The 19043-nt window shown below is 62.1% G+C and overlaps 2 protein-coding genes across 2 annotated transcripts in view; one reads left to right on the top strand and one right to left on the bottom strand.

The window, feature by feature from the left end:
• Positions 1–276: 276 nt before the first annotated feature.
• On the bottom strand, positions 277–9884 carry CCR10 (C-C motif chemokine receptor 10). Its single transcript, XM_030541703.1, has 4 exons — positions 9874–9884; positions 8388–8472; positions 1709–1849; positions 277–1440 (listed from the first exon to the last, which is right to left on the bottom strand). The coding sequence occupies exons 1-4, from the start codon at positions 9882–9884 to the stop codon at positions 277–279; spliced, it is 1401 nt and encodes a 466-aa protein (XP_030397563.1).
• Positions 9885–15002: 5118 nt separating this feature from the next.
• Positions 15003–19043, top strand: part of CNTNAP1 (contactin associated protein 1) — a 37719-nt gene continuing 33678 nt past the window's right edge. The window contains 1 exon segment of the mRNA XM_030540906.1: positions 15003–15086. Coding sequence (XP_030396766.1) covers positions 15008–15086 — 79 coding nt within the window. The 5' untranslated portion in view covers positions 15003–15007.

Here is a 19043-nt window from a genome sequence, read left to right as displayed (position 1 = left end):
CCCCAGTGTGCTGGGCGTGAGACAGCTCCCTCCCCCCCATGTGCTGGGCATTACACAGACACCACCCCCCCAGTATGCTGGGCATTTTACAGACACACACACACACCCTGCACCAGCCAGTGAACACTGCCCCTGGAGCGGCCAGAGGAGGGTGCAGTAACAACGTGACACTGTCTTCTCCCATGAACCTGCCCCAGCAGCCCCCTGCCAGCCGAGGAGGGGAGCCCTGGCCTCCTGGCTGGCAGGGAGAGGGCTGAGCCTGGTCAGCAACGCCCCCTACACCATGTCCAGCCAGGTGGAGAGTAGGGCCAGGCGCCTGGGGCTGGGGCGCTGCCCAGCCTGTGCCCGGCCCACGCAGCCAGCATCACTAGCCAGGAGCCGCAGCTCCTTCCGGAAGCGCACGCCCACGAAGGCATAGAGCACGGGATTGAGGCAGCAGCGGGCGAAGGCCAGGCCGCTGGTCACCACCAGAGCCAGGTCCTTGTGGCGGCTCTGGGCACAGCTCATCTCCCGGCTGCCCAGCATGTCGGCCGTGTCCAGCAGCACCACCAGGCTGTAGGGCAGCTGGAGGGCCACAAAGACAAGCACCAGGGCCAGGATGACGCGTAGGGCCTTGTGCCGCTGGAAGCTGCGGGCAGCCAACAGGGTGCGGGCCATGGCCGCGTAGCAGGAGACCATGACCAGGAAGGGCAGCACGAAGCCCAGGATGACCTGGGCCAGGTTGGTGGCTCCTTGGGCTGCCCTGGAAATGCTGGCAGGGAAGAGCACCCTGCAGAGCTGGACATCCTCGTGATCCTCGGCCCGACTGTACACGAACTGGGGCAGTGCCAGCAGGGTGGAGAGCAGCCAGGCCAGCCCGGCGGCGAGCCAGCCATAGCAGCGGGCCCGGGGACGCAGGCGGCAGGCAGCAGGCGCCCGGACGATGGCCATGTAGCGGTCCACGCTGATGCAGGTCAGGAAGAGGAAGCCGCTGTAGAAGTTGAGGGCGTAGAAGCCCTGCAGGGTCCGGCAGGCATCGGTGCCCAGCAGCCAGCCCTGCAGCACGCCCGCCACAGCAAAGGGCAGCGTCAGCAGCAGCAGCAGGTCGGCCACGGCCAGGTGCAGCAGGCAGACGTCAGTCATGGAATGGGCCTGGCGGTAGCGGGCGTGGGTGAGCAGCACCAGCCCGTTCCCCGCCACACCCAGCGCTGACAGCAGCAGGTAGACAGCCGGCTGGTAGGTGCGGGCAAAGCTCTGCACAGTCCCCTTCTCACACAGCTCTGGCAGGGGGCTGCCCCCCTCCGGGTACTCCCCATCCTCATAGTAGTAGTCAGTGGTAACCGGGGGCTCAGCTGCCCAGGGGCTGAAGGTCTGTGAGGGCAAAACATCATTGTTATTGTTAGGAAGGAGCTTCGCTGCACAACGTGGCACTGCATAACGACACAACATGGTACCACACAGCTACAGCACACAGCAACACAACCACAGCACAACACATCTACAGCACAGCTACACAGCACTACACAACACTGCACTGCACAGCTACAGCAACACACAGCTACAGCACACAGCAACACAACCACAGCACCAAACATCTACAGCACAGCTACACAGCACTACACAACAACACAGCACTGCACTGCACTGCTACAGCAACACACATCTACAGCACACAGCAACGCAACCACAGCACAGCTAGACAGCACAATAACACAGCATGGCACGGCACAGCAGCACAACACAGCACAGCTACACAGCACTGCACAACAACACAGCACAGCAGTGCAGTTACACCACACAGCAACACAACACGGCACTGCACAGCTACAGCACACAGCAACACAACACCGCACAACAACACAGCACAGCACTGCAGTTACACCACACAACAACACGACACTGCACAGCAACAGCACACACCAACACAACGCAGCACCACAGTTACACCACATAGCAACACAACATAGCTACCCAGCAACACAACACTGCACAGCTACCCAGCAACATAACAAAGCAGCTACACAACATAGCATTGCAGCACAACATATTAACACAACACAGCACTGCAACACAGCACAGTACATGAAAACTGCACAGCACCGCAAAGCAACACAGGAACACCACACAGCTACAGAGCAACACAACACAGCACCCCACAGCACAGCTACCTAACAATACAATCCAGCACAGCACTGCAACACTGCACTGCACCACAACATCTCACAGCAACACAACACCGCATAGTACCACACAGTCCAGCACAACTCCATACAAGAGGTAGCAGCACTGCACAGCAACCCGCAACGCTGCAGAGCAATGGATCAATGTCCGTTGCACAACCCCTGCTGGGATACTCAGCCAGGCCTGCAGCCTAGCCCGGGACCCTTGCCCCCAGGCACATGCTGTGCATCAAGGGGCGGCGGGGGGGTGGGGGGTCACTCCCTGGAGCAGTTTGCTGCCAGGCTGGGCAGCTGGAAGGGCCCCGTGCCAGTCTGGTGCTGCCCCATTGCTCCACCTTGCACAGACCCCTCTGGGGTCAGACAGAAGCTCAGTCTCTGCAGCCCGCTCAGCCCTGGTCCTCTGCTGAGGCTGCCAGTGAGGGGGGCTGGCTGATGCCTGCTGGGTTGGTGGGTTTCTGTGATGTGGGCACCTGTTCTGCTAGGAGCTAGGCTGAGCCCAGAAGAGACGGGAGCTGGAACACCCAGCCGGCTCGGTGCCTCGGGACGGGCCCTGCCACACCAAGAGACGCTGGATTCAGTGACTAAGTTTCTTTCTCACACCCAGCCCTGATCGGCGGGGGTGATTTCCGGGCTGCCAGTTGTGAGAGCTGCTGTGTCACTCCCTGGACTAGGGTCTCATGTGCTGAGGGCTGCCAGAGGGGGAGAGGGCCAGGCTGGCATGATGCCCTGCAAGCAGGGGAGCAGCAGCCCTGTCTGTGGTTTCCTTTGATTCCTGGAAAGCCTGGCGACATGGGCACCTGGAGGGCACCCCCAGCGCTGGGCTGTGACTCGAGGCTCTGAACAGCTCAAGGCATTTCACTGACGAACAATGAAAGTGTCAGTGACCAGAGTGCGAGACGGGAGCGTCATGGAGGGGATAGGTGCTCAGCTCCCAGAACTAGTGTTCAGCACCCAGAACCAGAGCTCAGCACCTAGAACCAGAGCTCGGCACCCAGAACCAGAGCTGCCTGGAGCTCAGCACCCAGAACCGGAGCTCAGCATCCAGAATTGGAGTTGCCTGGAACTCAGCACCCAGAACCGGAGCTCAGCACTCAGAACCGGAGCTGCCTGGAGTTCGGCACCTAAAACCAGAGCTGCCTGGAGCTCAGCACCCAGAACCGGAGCTCAGCACCCAGAATTGGAGTTGCCTGGAGCTCAGCACCCAGAACCGGAGCTCAGCACCCAGAATTGGAGTTGCCTGGAGCTCAGCACCCAGAACCGGAGCTGCCTGGAGCTCAGCATCCAGAACCGGAGCTCAGCACCCAGAACCGGAGCTGCCTGGAGTTCGGCACCCAGAACCGGAGCTGCCTGGAGCTCAGCATCCAGAACCGGAGCTCAGCACCCAGAATTGGAGTTGCCTGGAGCTCAGCACCCAGAACCGAAGCTGCCTGGAGCTCAGCACCCAGAACCAGAGCTGCCCAGAGCTCGGCATTCAGGCCTGGAGTTGTGGTCACTGACCCATGCTGGGGGCACTGCAAGAGCCTGAGCCCCTGTAGATCAGGTGCTTATGGGGTGAGTCTGTCTCCTGAGTCATGTCAGGCCCCACAGACGGGCACTGGGACCCCACACAGTGACACTGCACTGAGCAGCAGGTGGCCCCCTGCCTGGGGCGGGGTGTGTGTGTGGGTCCATGGGCCCGGACACACAGATGGACACACACCGGCACGCCGACATGGGGAACGTACTCTCCTTCACGGGGGAGATTTCCCAGGGGCCAGCAGGTCTTTCTCCCTTTGTGGCTGCCTGAATTGCTAGTAAAGATGTTTTGGGGAAGAAACACGTAAAACCCGCTGAGCTTCTCTGGCCCCCGGGTGATCAGATGTCCTCTGGGATGCCCCCGGATGCCTGGGGCCAGCCCTGCCTGGAGACCCAGCTCTGGTCCCTTGCGGCTTAGAGCCACAGAGCCAGAGCCCAGCTGGGGTAAATGGGCAAACTGAGTGCTGCTGACTCCGGGAAACTGCCGCTGTTACACCAGCAATTGGGTCCTGACTGCAGTTTCCTTCTGACTGGGCTGCGTGCTGAGCCCTAGGGGCCTGGCTTCCCTTCTCCTGCCTTACAGCAGCCCTGGGGCCTGCACTGCAGGTGGCTGCTCATGGTGTCTCGGTGCTGGACTGAACCCAAGAACTGCCCAGGGACAGTGCGATTTCTCAGCGGCTCCATGCTGGCCTTTTCCAAGCGCCTGGCCCCTGAGACTCCAGTGTGGAGCTTTGCCCTGCCTTTGCCAGGGACGTGGGACCCGCAGTCTCAGTTCCTGGTGGGCTGAGCAGACAGCAGCTTTCCTGCAGATCCAGCTTTGGAGCTCTGTGTGGACGCAGGGCTCAGCCTGGACCTCGCTGCAGGATCAGGGCCCTGACATCCCTTTCTGCATCCAGCCCCCAGGCTCTGGGCGTGGAACCCATCCCAGCCTGCATGGGCCAGAGGATCCCAGGTGGGCCCACGTGGGACCGGGTGCTCACGACTCAAACCCAATCAGAAAAAACGGTTTTACATGAAAACAAGCAAGCGATGTCCCCTCCCCTGCCCCGGAAAGCCCCCACAGCCCCTCACCTGGTTTGGGGGAGGCATCTGTCACTGTAAGCTGCAGCAAGCGTCCTGCTTCTTTGAGACGCTGCTGTGGCCACCCCTGAGCACGATGCAGCCTGTGGTTTGACCACGTGCCCTACCTGATACCGAGAGCTGCTCTGAGAATCCAAGACCTGCCCCCATGAGACCTGAATGCCCGAGGTGACCCCAGGGCTGGGCCAGGCCCTGTGTCGGTGCAGGAGGCATCCAGCCAACACCCTGAGCACAGGCGCCCAATTGAACAGAGAATGGCTCCTCGTGCACCCATGTGCCATGCTTCATGGAAATGGGCCCTGGGGTCCATGGCATGGTGGGTGCCCCAGCCATGGGGATGTAGGTCACAGAGCACTAGAGCTGCCAGCAAATTGAACGGAAACCCCTGGAGCATGCGTGGGCTGGAGCCAAGGGAGTGAGCCTGGGTCAGCGTGCCCTGCTCAGCCCCAGAGCCCTGGGCATGCAGCGCCTGCTGGGCCTCTGCTTCTCCAGCTGCCATTGGTACCAGCTGTCCTGCTGGCCCATGGTCAGGGCGTGGGGAGACAGGCCTGGAAATGAGCCACTCATGAATTGGGGGCCATTTACTGGGATTAACTCGTCTGGAGTCCCCTGAGGAGCCCACAAAACGGGGCCGGGGTTGTACAGCCTAGGAGCACCCAGCACAATATGCCCCTGGTCCGGGACAGGGCTTCTGGTGCTACCGTAATGTACCTAATAACCTACAGCATCGAGCACAATGGGTCCCAGGCTCCGGGGCGCTACCGTAATGCACCTAATAATGTACAGCGCCCAGCCATGGTGAGGTTCGGGGCCATGACAGGGCCCCTGTATCACAGATAAGACGAATTGTGCCAGACCCTTGGCTGCTGTGAATCAGTGTAGCTGAGTGAATGGAACAAGGCCAACTTCCACCAGTGGGGCTCTGGCCCCACTGACACCAGCGGTGCTCTGGCCCGCTGCTCCTGGCCATGTGACAGGGACTCACCCTCTGTAAGGAGCCAGGACAGTCTCTCTCTCAGGACTCAGCTTCACACAGGAAACAGTTTGTTCTTGGAACAAGGGGCAGCCGCTGTCATCACAACCCCGGCAGCCCCCCTGGGGACTCCCTGGAGGCCGAGCCCTTCTGGCCCAGCAGGGGTGTCACCCCAGAGGGCCCTGCTCCAATACACTGGGGGAATTTATAACCTGACCCCACAAAAATTCTTACGCTTTTTATTACCATGCAGATTAGGGCATGGCGGGAGAGGGGGAGGACAACGGCTTTTCTCTCCATGTCAGCAGCAAATCGATTCCAGTTGTTAATAGGCTTTCTGCCTTTTGCAGTTATAATCCCACAATCCCTCCTTTCTCCGAGGCTCTCGAGTCATCTTTGCAATGGCTTATCCCTGCTTTGCCTTGCAGACCCCCACACCCCAACTGCCAACACCTGTCCACCAGCCAGCCTGGGCTGCACAGGAACAGGGTGGTGCCCCTTCTACTGGTGCTCACCGTGTTCTGGGTTTCAGAAGCCACTCGACCCCCATCAGAGCAGCCGTGTCTGTGTGCATGTAGCCAGGCCTGGCATGTTGTATCTAGCCAGTACACATGGTCTTTGGGCCCCACCATGCCTGTGGGATTCCTTCCTCTGAGCTTTGTTGTGCAAGGAACAAAAGACACAACAGCCCAAACCTCCTGCATGGCTTTTGACCTGGGCTGTGGCTCTTACCCCAGGGAGCAGCGCGGCATGCAAGCCTGGGACAGACGGAGCATTTCAGTGTGCTGCTGCTCTGGGCTTTGACTTCCCCTCTGCACTAGTGCAAAGAAAGGGGCAGCTGCCATACCCTGGCAAGCTGGCAGCAAGGGGCTGTGAACAGGGGCAGCGACCCCTCCTCACGAGAGGGCATTGCAAAGTAGCCCGTAGGAGTTGTGTGGGGGTCAGCCCAGCTTCTGCGTGGATCAGCACACACTGACTGTCATTCATGGCCCCCCAGGGCCATACGTACAGGAAGGAGGGGTGCGAGGGGGTGCTGCAGCACCCCCAGGTTTTATCCCTGCACCCTGCATCCCAGCTGCTGGCTTTGTGCACAAAACCTGGGGTCAAGTATCAGAGGGGTAGCCGTGTTAGTCCGGATCTGTAAAAGCAGCAAAGAATCCTGTGGCACCTTCTAGACTAACAGACGTTTTGGAGCATGAGCTTTCGTGGGTGAATACCCACTTCGCCGGATGCATGTTATCTCTAGCTTGCTTGCATATATATACCTGCCCCTGGAAATTTCCACTACATGCATCCGACGAAGTGGGTATTCACCCATGAAAGCTCATGCTCCAAAACGTCTGTTAGTCTATAAGGTGCCACAGGATTCTTTGCTGCTTTTACAAAACCTGGGGGTGCTGCCTGTGCCTATGCCCAGCTCCCGGCCCTCTGCCTGCACTCTACTCCCCAACCTCTCCTCTCACCTGGGGCTCGGGTCCTGCCCGCTGGCTCCACTTCTGCTCCCAGGCCTCTGCTCTCGGGGCCTGCCCCACTCCCAGCCCTGCGCCTAGGGCACTGCTCCTGGGGTCCCAGCTGCTGGCCCCTGCCTGGGGCTCTGCTCCTGGCCCCACGCCCGCCCCCAGCTGTGGCCTCAGCCCCTTTACCCCTGTCTGGGTCCCCCACTCCAGGAGACACAGCCCTGCTCCCAGCCTCAGGGCAGGGGGTGGGACAGGGTAAGGGGGCTGGCTTTCAGCACCCCCACTGCTAAAGATGTTCCAGCGCCACTGCCCATGGCAGCCGTGCTGGGCCGGGGACTCCTGCCCAGAGGGTTGCCAATTTTGGTTGGATATATTCATGGAGATTTCCTCACAACATAATCTTTAATTAAAGATTAATCTTTAATTCCTGGAGACTCCAGGCCAATCCTGGAGGGCTGGCAACTCTACACTGCCCCTGCACACCATGGACATCATGACAGAGTGGGGCAGAGGGGAAGGGGGCTGTGCCCACTAGATCAAGATGGGATGGGGGGCGCTGAAGCAGGGAGTGCTGGAAGACGACGCGGGCTGGATTCCAGCTGCAGAGATGGGGTCAGAGGGGAACAGGCTTCGCAGCCATCTTGTAGCTTCCCTCTTGTGACCCTGTCGGGGGTGAGAGCTGCCTCAATGCTAGGCTGGGGCTGCTGGCTTGGGGGCGCCCTCCTGCCGCTCAGACAGGGGCCTGGCCAGGTGGCTTCAGCCCCCGCACAACCCAGCCCACAAGCCAAGAGCTTCTTCGCTTCTGAGTAACTAACGGTGTCCCTGCCGAGCTCCCACTGCACCTGGGATTCTCTGTTCTCTCTTTCGCCCTCCGACCAGGCCCTGCTAACAGGAAACAGCCACGTCGCCCACCGCCGAGCAGGGCCCAGACATCCTCCCAGGCCAAGCCCCGTCTGGCTCCTGGCCCCCGCCTGCCCCTGGGGTGCAGGGATGAGCTCCCTTCAGCTGGGCTTGGCTCCTTGGAGCTCCCCCATAATCCATCGAGACCCCAGCTCCATGGGTGTGGGGGAGCCCCCAGCCCTCTGCACAGGAGGGCGGCCCATCAGGACTGCCATCTCTGACCCTGGCTACCGGGCTCTGCAGGTTCTGAGCCCTCCCTCAGAGGCCACGATGGGGCCTGCTGCTCTAGAGCCCTGGCCTCACAGACTTTCCTGAGTGGCAGCCCGCCGGGGCCAAGGCCAGGGCCAGGGCCAGCGGGAGGGGCGTTGGGGGCATGGCAAGAGTCCTCCTGCAAAGAGACCAGAGACCTCAGCCCAGAGCAGAGCAGGGCTCCTGCTGGATCAGGACGGGGGCTGCTCTGAATGCCAGGGTGCAGACGGGATAATATCAGCGAGGCAGCGACAGAGCTCATGGCAGGGCCTGGGAGGGCACAAGGAGTGGGGGCATGAGGGGTATTTGTGAGTGACAATCAGCCCTCGAATCCCCCAGGTGAATGCACTCAGATTGGCCTGAGTCCAGAGCTGTTCCCCCACCCTGCACTGCCCTCTCTCACAGCACTGACTTGGGGAGCTGGCCTGAGCCCCTCATCTGCTGAGCACTGGGTCCCTGAGAGCTGGGGTCCCCTTGCACTGTGCCCCTCTCCCCATCAATAGCTGTGGGGGGGGGGGGCAGGCAGCCAGGGGCCAAGGGAAAGCCAGGGTGACAGTGCTAAGCAGCAGGGCCCGAGGAGGCTGGGGTGGGATCCTGAGCCATGGTGGATGGTGGAGGGGCTGGGGTTCTTAGGTAGGCCACGCAGCCTGCTTGCTCCAGCCCCCGCACTCAGCACGCCCAGGGAGGACAGCTGACAATGGCTATTTGGGAGCAGACAGGCTAAATCCCACGTCTTTTTTGCACCAGTGGAGAGAGACAGGCAACTCCTAACCCCCAAGGCTTAATCTGCTTGTTGATTACAATCCAGTGCCACATCTGTCACGGCGCCTGCTTTGCGAAAGTTCTGGTCACTGTTATCCTGCCCTCACTCCCCACTCTGCTCTCCCCAGAGCGCACTGCTGGGACCGGGGCTCATGGCCACTCAGAGCCAGACTCTTGCTTGTGGTGTCACTGGAAACACCCTGACTGCTGGAGGCGGGAGCCACTGGCATGGGCTGCCGCCCTCGTCCACGGCTGCGGACTGCCGACCCCTCGCACCCCTGCAGAGTCCCTGCGGCACAGGGCTGTGGCCCGCCAGCTGGGCCAAGAGAGTGGGAGTGTGGGGAGCCTGATCAGCCAAGCCTGCGTGCCCCCAGGCAAGTTAGCATTGCAAGGGTTAATTTGTGTGCCTCTCCCCAGCATAAGGCCTGCAGAGGCCTGACAGAGACTCCTGGAGCAGCCCCCAGCCTGTCCCCCACTCTCTCTGAAGAGGGCTTTCCTGCTCCAGCTGCCCCTCCCAGCCCTGATCCTCACAGATCCTGTGGAAGAGAGGGGGTGGTCGCTCTGCTCCAGAACAAAAGCCCAACTCAGCCTGTGACACAAAATGGCTCATAAATTCAGGCAAAGCTGGAGCCCAAGAGACTGGGACTGGGTGGGGAGGAGGGGCTGCAGGAAACATCCCAGGGGCTGTGAGGTTCTAGGGATGGGAGGGAATCACCACTCTGGGTGGTGACCAGCTCCCGGACGTTGTTTATCGGGGGCGGGGGAGTCACCACCATACCTGCCAGCCATGTCCTGAGACCCCAGGCACTGCTGGGCTTCGTCGTCCTGGTCCTGGTCCTGGCGACACCCTGGCCAGAGCGGGCCAGGCAGAAGGAACCGATGCTAAAGCCACCGGCTCCTGCTGAGTCTGAATGGCACCTGGAATGTCAGACTTGGGGTCCTGCCGTCTTGGGCCATTTTCCTTTGTTCTCCTTTCTCCTGACCCGCTCTCTGTCTCAGGCTAATGAGAGTCTGGCTGAGCCGGCCCAGACAACGGCCCCTTTTGCAACAGCTGTGAGCCTGCACCCAGAGGCAGCTAAAAACAATACCAAAAGCAGCCCAACGCTGATATGAGTTTGCCAGGTCTCGGCGCGGCTGGTCAGACCATGGGCTGGGCCTGTGACTCTGCAGCACCGAGGCTAAGTGAGGGTCAACCCCAGTGACAGAAGCTGCATTTTCTCTCTTAGCTGTTCCTTTCTCTCCCCTCTCCTGTGCGTTGTTTTGTTTTGTAGGGAACAAGCTCCCAGAACCCACCTCAGCTCCCTATGGCTCTTTTCCCCCAAGTGGGCAGCTATCACCATCTTTAACAGACGGTGGGGGCTTTGCCTCGTACGACCTCTCTACCCTTCCGGGGGGAGAATGCGGGAACTGATTAGAACAAACCACTCACATAACGCTGCACATTTCGAGTGTCTGGCCTGGTTTCAGTATCTGTAACACAAGGTGGCTCATGGGAGCCACCCACCAGCAAAGGCTCTCACAGGCCTCCCCGGAGCCATTCAGGATTGCACCAGGGACTCCTTAAGCCTGGCTGGAAATGTGGGAAACATCTCACCCCTGCACTCTTCCCACCACGGCGTCTGACGCAGCCCCGCTGCCTTGCACTCAGAAGCTCTCTGAGGCCCCTTTGAATCTGGCGGCCCCCCAAGCCGGCCTGGAGCACTCCAGCCCTGGCAGTGGATCGGCTGAGAGCCCTGCTCATTGTGCTATGTCCTCTGTCTCCAGGGTGGGGCTGATGCTACTGCTAGGCCGTGTTACTAGGCAGGCAGGCTCCGAGGCCCTGCCACTGAGAAAGGGGGTGTGTGGGAGCCGAAGGGCTGTTCTTTGCACAAACGAGCCGGCAGTCCCCTTGGCCCCTGGCTGTCGCTTCAATGCAGGAGCCTGGGAGGGAGCGTGTGGTGTGTGCGTCTCCTCTGCTCCAGGCCAGGCTGTGCCCAGCAGGGCATAACATGGCGGCCAGTCTCAGCCAACAGAAATTGAAAGGTGCAGCACCCAAAGTGGGGCCCACGGCTGAACCTGTCACAGCCGCTGGGAGAGGGATCCGGGGCAGAGACCACTGAACCCTGGGCAGGCTGTACTCACATCAGCCAAACCCTTTGCCTGCCCCCAGCAGCTCCCAAGCCAGGAACCCAGCACACTGGGCAAATGCCTTCCCAGGGATGGCAGCGGGCACAGTGCCCCCTTTCACTAGGGCAGTGCATACTGCATGGCTCCCCTCCCCCAGCCTCCATGGGGTGGGGAGCGGCCTGCACTGAGACTCACGGAGGGGGGCTGCCGCAGCCCCGTGGGAAGGATGAAGGTCATGGGGTGCAGACGGTTTGGTTTCCGGGTCAGACACAGCTTACGGCTTGTCTATCGGGCAGTGCCTGGGCCCCTCAGTGTAGCCAGCATGAATGCCACTGGCCTGCGAGCCGGGCTGTGTCACACCCACCCCCAGAGCGAGGGGCAGGCGTCAGGCTCCAGATAGGGCCGGCTCTGCCCTATTCTCAGCTACTTGCAATGCTCAGTTCATACATTACGCTGAACCAGCCACTGCGATTCCCATTGCAGCCCCCCATATCCCCTGGGTCTGATGTTGATCACTGCTGACCAACAGGGCTGCCCCAGGCCCCTTTCACCCATGTGGCTTGGCAACGTGTCAGTCCTGCTTCAGGCATTAACAGCCAGATCCCTCGCTGGCCACTGTGCCCGGCTCAGCCACCCTCGCCCGCTCCACAGCTCAGGACGCTGCTCCCTGCACAAACCTCTCCCACACTGGTTCTTCTCCAGCCCCCTTTGTCCCCTTCCCCACTGCTGTGTTGCTAACAAAGCCAGAAAGGAGGGTGGCTTGGAAGAGGTTCCTGCCGTGTGGTTGCCAGCCCAGCCCTGGCTGTTCCCGTGTGCTGTGGAGCCAGCAGAGGGTGCACGAGATTGTCAGGTGTTGTTCAGCTGCCAGCCAGACATAAAGAGGGGCAATGCCCGGGGGGGTTAGTTTCCCATGGCAGTGCAGATTATGCGGCACAAACATGGGGGCTTCTGCCCAGACTGTGCTCCAGGCAGGACTCAGCTGCATTCCTGGCTGGTGTGTTGTTTGCCCAGTCCCTGCTGTGTGCATCAGGCAGTGTGGAGGTGCTGCCTGGCCCCGTGCCCCTCCCTGGCGAAGGAGGAAATGAACCTGTGTGAAGCATGGAGGGGGTCTCTGGCCAGCCACGTCTGAGCCAGCAGGCAGGTCCCTGGGCCAGGGGTGCAGCACAGGAAGCAGTGCACTCGGCCCTGCTCAGGAGGTTGGACTAGATGACCTCCTGAGGTCCCTTCCAACCTTGATATTCTATGATTCTGTTTCTCACTCTCCTATGGCAGGAGACTGACCTGCTCCAGCCATGCCAGTGGCACTTCTGCCCCAGCACCAAGCCTGCAAGCCCCCACCGGTTCACCCGCCCTCCCAGCATTGACATAGCTGCACAGGGCTGCTCACCCTGCCAGTGCCCACTCCAGCAATGGGCAGCACAAGACCCAGAGCTGGGGCCCAGAGCGACAGGGGGTGTCACCTTGGGGGAGGGGAGAGGAGGGAGTCTTCACTGTGGGGGAGGAAACCCAGACGTCTGCATAGCATGGGACACATCTCAATGGAGGGCTCCTCATGGACCCCTCCCCCACAGCCATGACCTCATGGACCTCCCCTGTCCTCCTGTTTCCTATGCCCAGCCCCCCTCCAGCCGCATGGACCCCCCTTTCCATTTGACAGGCCCAGGCCCCTCCAGACCATTCCCTGTTCCCTCCCCAAGGGGGAAGCCCAGCCGGGACCCTCTGCCTCAGTAGGGAAGTGTCCTGAGGCCTCCCCTCCCTGACTAGCACTGGGGCAGCCAGAAGTGCGGGGAGGGGCCCTCAAGGAGTGGATACTTGCGGGGTGGGGGGACTCAGCCCTTCTTTACCCTGAGCTGCAGTTCTCAGGCACATCGCTGTGCCCCCTGGCCCTGTCCAGACAAGACTCCTCTGAATCAGGAACACTTCCCCTGCCCCCCACCAGCCACCTCCCGTTGTGTCCAGACGGCCCCAGAGCTTGGGTTGGGGACCTTGAGCAGCAGCCCCCAGACTACCCCAGAGCCATGAACAAGGTGCCCTGTGTGATGGAGTAGGGATTGTCTGTGTGGGGAGTGGGAGAGCAGGGGAGGACTTTAGGGGATGGACGATGCCAGGGCCTGTAACCTGAGCTAGGTAAGGGAGGGGAAAGGTCAACACCTTTGCCCGGGAAGGGGACAAAGGAAGGGAGTGGCAAGAGGGAAGCAGTTTGAGTTTGGGCTTGGGGCTGGATGGGCGGAATTCAGGGTATCCTAGCTAGGATCCAAGCACCCTGAAAGCCCAGAAGGACTCGGTGGAGGGGTCCTGACTGTGCCTGCAAGCTCTGCTGTAACCGGTGTTCCTGTTGTCCAATAAACCTTCTGTTTTACTGGCTGGCTGAGAGTCACTGTGGGTCCCAGGAAGAGGGGTGCAGGGCCGGACTCCCCCCACTCCGTGACACCCTGTGTTTGGCCTCGTCCCCAGCCCAGCCTCAGCAGGGGCGCAGGGGCAGCACCCCATAGGAGCTGCAGTGCAGGGGCAGGGGAGCTGCTAGGAAGAAGCCCACTGGCTCCTTGGAGCCCAAATGTTCGGGGGGGGGGCCATTTGGGGCCAAGCTTGAGTCCTGCGAAGGGGCTGGGCACCCACATCCCCAAAATCCAGACCTTGGGGATCACACTGGGCACCCCAAATAACTGACCACTTCTGAAAACATGCTCAGCTGCACAGAAGCGTGAGCTCCTCACCCCCTTCTGCACTTCCATCCTCTGCCCTGTGCCCCTCATCTCCTGCTCTGTGCCCCCATCCCCTTCTGCACCCATCCTCTGCCCTGTGCCCCACCCCCTTCTGCATCCCATCCCCCGCTCTGTGCCCCCATCCTCTGCCCTGTGCCCCCATCCCCTTCTGCACCCATCCTCTGCCCTGTGCCCCCATCCTCTGCTCTGTGCCCCCATCCTCTGCTCTGCACCCCCATCCCCTTCTGCACTCCCATCCTCTGCTCTGTGCCCCACCCCCTTCTGCACCCCCATCTCTGCTCTGTGCCTCCCATCCCCTGCTCTCTGCCCCCACCCCCTTCTGCACCCCCATCCTCTGCCCTGTGCCCCCCATCCCCTGCTCTGTGTTCTCACCCCCTTATGCATCCCCTATCCTCTGCTCTGTGCCTCCCATCCCCTGCTCTCTGCCCCAACCCCCTTCTGCACCCCATCCCCTGCTCTGTGTTCTCACCCCCGCTCTGTGCCCCCATCCTCTTTGCCCCAGCCCCTTCTGCACCCCATCCCCCGCTCTGTGCCCCCATCCTCTTTGCCTCAGCCCCTTCTGCACCCCATCCCCCGCTCTGTGCCCCCATCCTCTTTGCCTCAGCCCCTTCTGCACCCCATCCCCTGCTCTGTGCCCCCATCCTCTTTGCCTCAGCCCCTTCTGCACCCCATCCCCTGCTCTGTGCCCCCATCCTCTTTGCCTCAGCCCCTTCTGCACCCTCATCCTCTGCTCTGCGCCCCCATCCCCTGCTCTGCGCCCCCAGCCCCTTCTGTACCTTCATTCTCTGCTCTGCGCCCCCAGCCCCTTTTGTACCTCCATTCTCTGCTCTGCGCCCCTCGCCCTCTGTGCCCCCCTCCCCCGCTCTCCGCCCTCATCCGCCGCCCCCGGTGCCCGCTGCTCCCCGCCCGTCCCGCTGGAGACGCTGCCGTGGCGCGGCTGCCGGGGGCAGGAGGGAGCGGAGCACGCGCGGGGCCGGTGATCGGCGCGTGCAGCATCAGCACCCGGAGCAGCCGCGGCAGCAGGAGACGCGTCGGGCTGGGCTGCAGCGGGGGCTGCACCGAGCGCTCCCCGCCGCCTCCGGCATGGACACCCGCCTGCTCTGCCTGCTCCTTGCAGCCTGCGCGGCCGTCCTGCCGCTGGACCTCCGCCGCTGCCCGCCTCGTAAGTCCCGCGGATCTGCCCGGCTCCGCAATGCGGGACGAGGCGCGGCAGCGGCCCCCGCTCCCAGCCCCAAACAGCCGCCAGCTTCCCTCCCCTTTCCCAGCGCCTGGGGCCCCGGCAGCCCCCCCCGCCCCGCTGTATAGACAGGGAAACTGAGGCACCGCGATGGGAAGGGACTTTCCCAAGGTCACCTGGCCAGGTGATGGCAAGGTCGTGGATAGACCCCCTGAGCCCTGCCCCCAAGACCCAGGGCCCCTTACCCCGCTGGGGAGGGCTGGGATCAATAGTTCTTGTGCCATGGATCCAGCCCAGCCTGGTGGGTGCAGAGCAGCTGCCCCCCCACCTCCCACTGCAGCACCTGCCTGTGCTCGCTGCAGTCCTGAGACCAGCAGCCGGAGACAGGCTGGGCCCCAGCTCTATCCCCTGCAGAGCTGCCCAGCCCAGAACCCCCAGCAGCCCACCTGCCCCACCGGCAGCTGTGTGCAGAGCCCCTGCGCCCTGTCTCCCTCCCCAAGTTACTTCTCCTCGGCTCCCTGGAGCAGCAGCAGCTGCTGCAGAAAAGCTTCCCTGGGAACTGAGGGGCATGGGGGTGCCTGGCTGGTGTCATGGGGTGCCCCCTAGGTGCCCATGCAGAGAGATTTTGGCCCTGGCTGTGTCCAGGTGCTGTGACCCTCTCTGTGCAGTGTGGAGCCTGCGGGCGAGGTCACTGCCAGGCTGGCTGGAGAGGGGCTGCAGGGGACACAGCGCAGCTGCCAGGGATTCTGTTGTGAAGGAGGCTCCAACAACCAGCCTTTGCTGTGGGTGGGGAGGGGAGCGCTCAGGAATACCCACCCCCCAGGGCAGGAGCCCAGGCCAGCCCCAGAGGAGACAGGACGGCCTCCTGGGGCTTGCAGTGTTCTAGGACTGGGCTAGCATGTTCCTGACCTGCTCCACCCAGCCCCTGGGACCAAGGGGAGATGGGCTGGGTCAAGGAAGGTGTTTCTCTGGCCATCTCATGGTAAGGGGTGGGGATGGAGAGAGGGGGATGGGAAGACTGGGCAGCTGGGGGAGCCTGCCCCACGGTGGCCCTGGGATTTCTCCCCCTACAGGTGCCGCACACAGGTACATGTAGCTGCTGGTCAGGACCCTGGGGGCGATGGCTCATGCCAGGGCCCAGCCTAGGCAGAGAGTGAATCCAGAGGGGCTGGCTGGCCAGGGTCTCCGGAGAGGCAGGTGGTGCCCGGGGCCATGCTGGTGGGCCCATGGGCTTCTCCTGCTCTGCTGCCCTGGGGGGAGGATGGCCATGTGGGCAGGTCAGTAATTGCTGATCTGGGTCTGTTCTTTGGTCGCACATGTAGCAAGCCTTGTTTGGGGTCTCTGGGGCATCGTCTGCTCAGGGAGAGAGCAGGGCTGGGCTTGGGGCAGGGCTGGCCCTATCCCAGCGGGAGAAGCAGGCTGTTCCCATGGCGCTGCCAGGATCCACCCTCTGGCACATGGGCCGGATTTTCTGACCTGTTCAGCCACTTGGCAAGGCGTCTGCAGGGTGCTGCAGCTGAGCATGTGGCCAGGTCTGGTCTCGGGTGTGGCTCTGGCACCTCAGCAGTAGCCTGTCCTGGCTTGGGGCTGCAGGGCAAGCGCAGGGCCCCTTTGGGTTTCTCCCAGCTGCATGGCTGTACCATGTTGCCAGTGCCGGCTGCTCCTGGTCACCCTCTGGGGCTGTGCTGAGCCCTGCTGAGAGGCTCTGCTGATGGCTAGGATGCCGGAAGGTGGTCAGGGACCCCAGGATTGCAGCTGGGGTGTGTGGGGGCACAGCCCCTCTCCCATCAGGGATGCCTGCTCTACCATAGCCTGAGATGCACTGGGGCCTCACTAGCCAGGTGTCCCCAGGGAGAGGTGCCCAGGGGTTAGGGTGCTATGGGTGCCACAAGGGGGCTCTGGGACTGACTGGTAGCTCCCCCCAGGAGAGGATGGTTGAGGTTCAGCAGGGCCCTGGGCCTGTCTGACTCCCTGGGCTCAGCTGGGGCAAAGCGCTGGCCCTGAGCAGGGCTGGGTGCCTTAGTGAGGAGCCCTGTGCCCCTCCGATACCCTGGCCCTGAGGCTGAGGGCCTGAGCAGAGGATGGGGAGGTGGGGAACCCTGTGGTCAGATTCCGGCACCAGCACTGACGCCCCCCATGCCATGGGGTGAGGGACGTGGTTCTGGACTTTCTCTTCCCCTCCCCCGAGAACAGCCCAGGACAGGGGGGTGAATGTGGAGCCTCCATCTCTGCTGGGCACCACCCCGAGCCTGTGCAGGGCCCTGGATGCTCATGGGTAACTGCTCCAGCTGCTCCCCCACCTGTCTGTACCCCAGCCCAGCCCATCCATGCCACAGTCCAGCCTGCCCCCCCAACCCTCCCCCCACTGAGAGAAGAGTGTGCAGCAGGGTCCCCAAAGTGCTGGAAAATGGGGGAGGTGAGCACAGCTCCTGCTGTCCCCCCGTAGCCCCTGGTTGAGCTGTGGCACAGGGCAGCCATCAGCTGGGACACTGGAGAGGGAGAGAAAGAGGCTCGCCCTGCGGGTGCCCCGTGGGATCCAGCCTGAGGCCAGCACATCAGCCTGTGTGTGGAGCCGGCTGGGGCTGCCCCATCTGATACTGGGAAGAGGCTGCGTGGCCCCATCGGGAGCCTCCAAAAGGAGATTTGCATAACCCCCTCCAGTCCAGCCCTGGGCTCTCCCCTGCCAGCGCCAGCCCAGCTGCATCCCGGGCCCCACTAGCCTGAAGCTAGCACTGTGGGAGTGTGTTGGGTGCCTGGCTGACACAGCAGGAACATGGGGCTTCCCTCCTTCCCCCGACCAGGGTCTCCCCAGAGCCACCAGGCTGGCAGCCATCTGGCTGGTGCGGGCAGGCGCAGAGCTGCAGGGCGTGTCAGCTCTCTGCAGTGGGAGGAAAGAGAGAGAGTGAGTGAGAGCAGAGGGAAGCCTTGTGGCTCCAGGGAGCCCAGCCGAGCCAAGCCACCCAGAGCCCTGTGCGGGGCAGACCCCCAAGCTGAGCCCAGGAGCCCCGCTTGGGGCAAAGCCTTCCTGACCAGCTGTTGTGCAAGCAGCAATGGTCACTGTCTCTGGGGCAGGGCCCAAAGGCCACGCTGTCTAGCACCAAATGTCCCCAGTAGGCACCGTCCTGCCCTGCTGGCTGCCCCAGGACCCTGGCCAGGGTCACTGCTCCCCAGAACTGGGCTTTCCCCTCCCGCGTCCAGGTGCTTGGGACCAGCCAGTCTTTATAGCTCACTGTGAAATCACTGTGGGAACGTGGCAGCCCTGATGGCTTCGGGATAGCAGCAGGGGCTAGGAGGAGGGATGCACAAATGCTGAGTGATCCATGCGTGTTCCCCGATGCCCTGTATAGCAGATCACTCACCCACTGGTGCAGCGCCTCCTGCTGGTCACCCAGGAATTAGCTTGATTCCAGCCTCTGGAGTGCCTCTTGCTGGCTGGTGTCTCACCTGCCTCAGGCCCTCATGTCCCTCACACCCCGATGCCCTTTACTCAGGGTTCCGCTCCAGCAGTTCCCCTCACGCTGGGTCTCCCCTCCCATGGGAACCCCCAACCCTCTAAACCCACCTTGCCTCAGTGGCTACTGCCAATCATCAGCCAGCCCCCGCTCCCTGGGGCAGACGCAGTGTACTGGCCACTCATCACTGGCAAGGGGGTTGACCAGCTGCCCCTGTCCATCCCTGGGCTTCCCTGGTACCTCTTTAGGCCTTAAACAAGGCCTCAGACTGGGGAGTTGCTTGGCTGGAGCTCCCCAGCTCTTCCGGCCTTTCCCCAGCCCTGCTCTGCATCAGGTGCCCTCTGCTCCTAGGCAGCCAGGCCTGTCTCCACCCAAAGCTGGAGAGAGACTCTGACCTTAACCCTTTTATTATGGCCTGCTGTGGCCTGATTAGGTGTGGCCCCAGCTGTGGCTGCTTCCCCAGTCAGCCCAGCCTTCCTCCCCAGAATGG

The sequence above is a fragment of the Gopherus evgoodei genome, chromosome 23 (assembly GCF_007399415.2).
Source record: "Gopherus evgoodei ecotype Sinaloan lineage chromosome 23, rGopEvg1_v1.p, whole genome shotgun sequence".
Taxonomy (NCBI): domain Eukaryota; kingdom Metazoa; phylum Chordata; order Testudines; family Testudinidae; genus Gopherus; species Gopherus evgoodei.
Note: the sequence above shows the minus strand (reverse complement) of the source record. Positions and strands in the feature narration are given on the sequence as shown.

Coding starts and splice junctions, on each gene's coding strand:
- CCR10 (XM_030541703.1), bottom strand. Junction 1,850..8,387: donor GCTGCCACTCAGGAAAGTCT/GTGAGGCCAGGG, acceptor GTGTAACTGCAG/TGCTGTGCTGTGTTGTTGTG. Junction 1,441..1,708: donor CTGTGCTGTGTTGTGCTGCT/GTGCCGTGCCAT, acceptor TGTGTGCTGTAG/CTGTGTGGTACCATGTTGTG.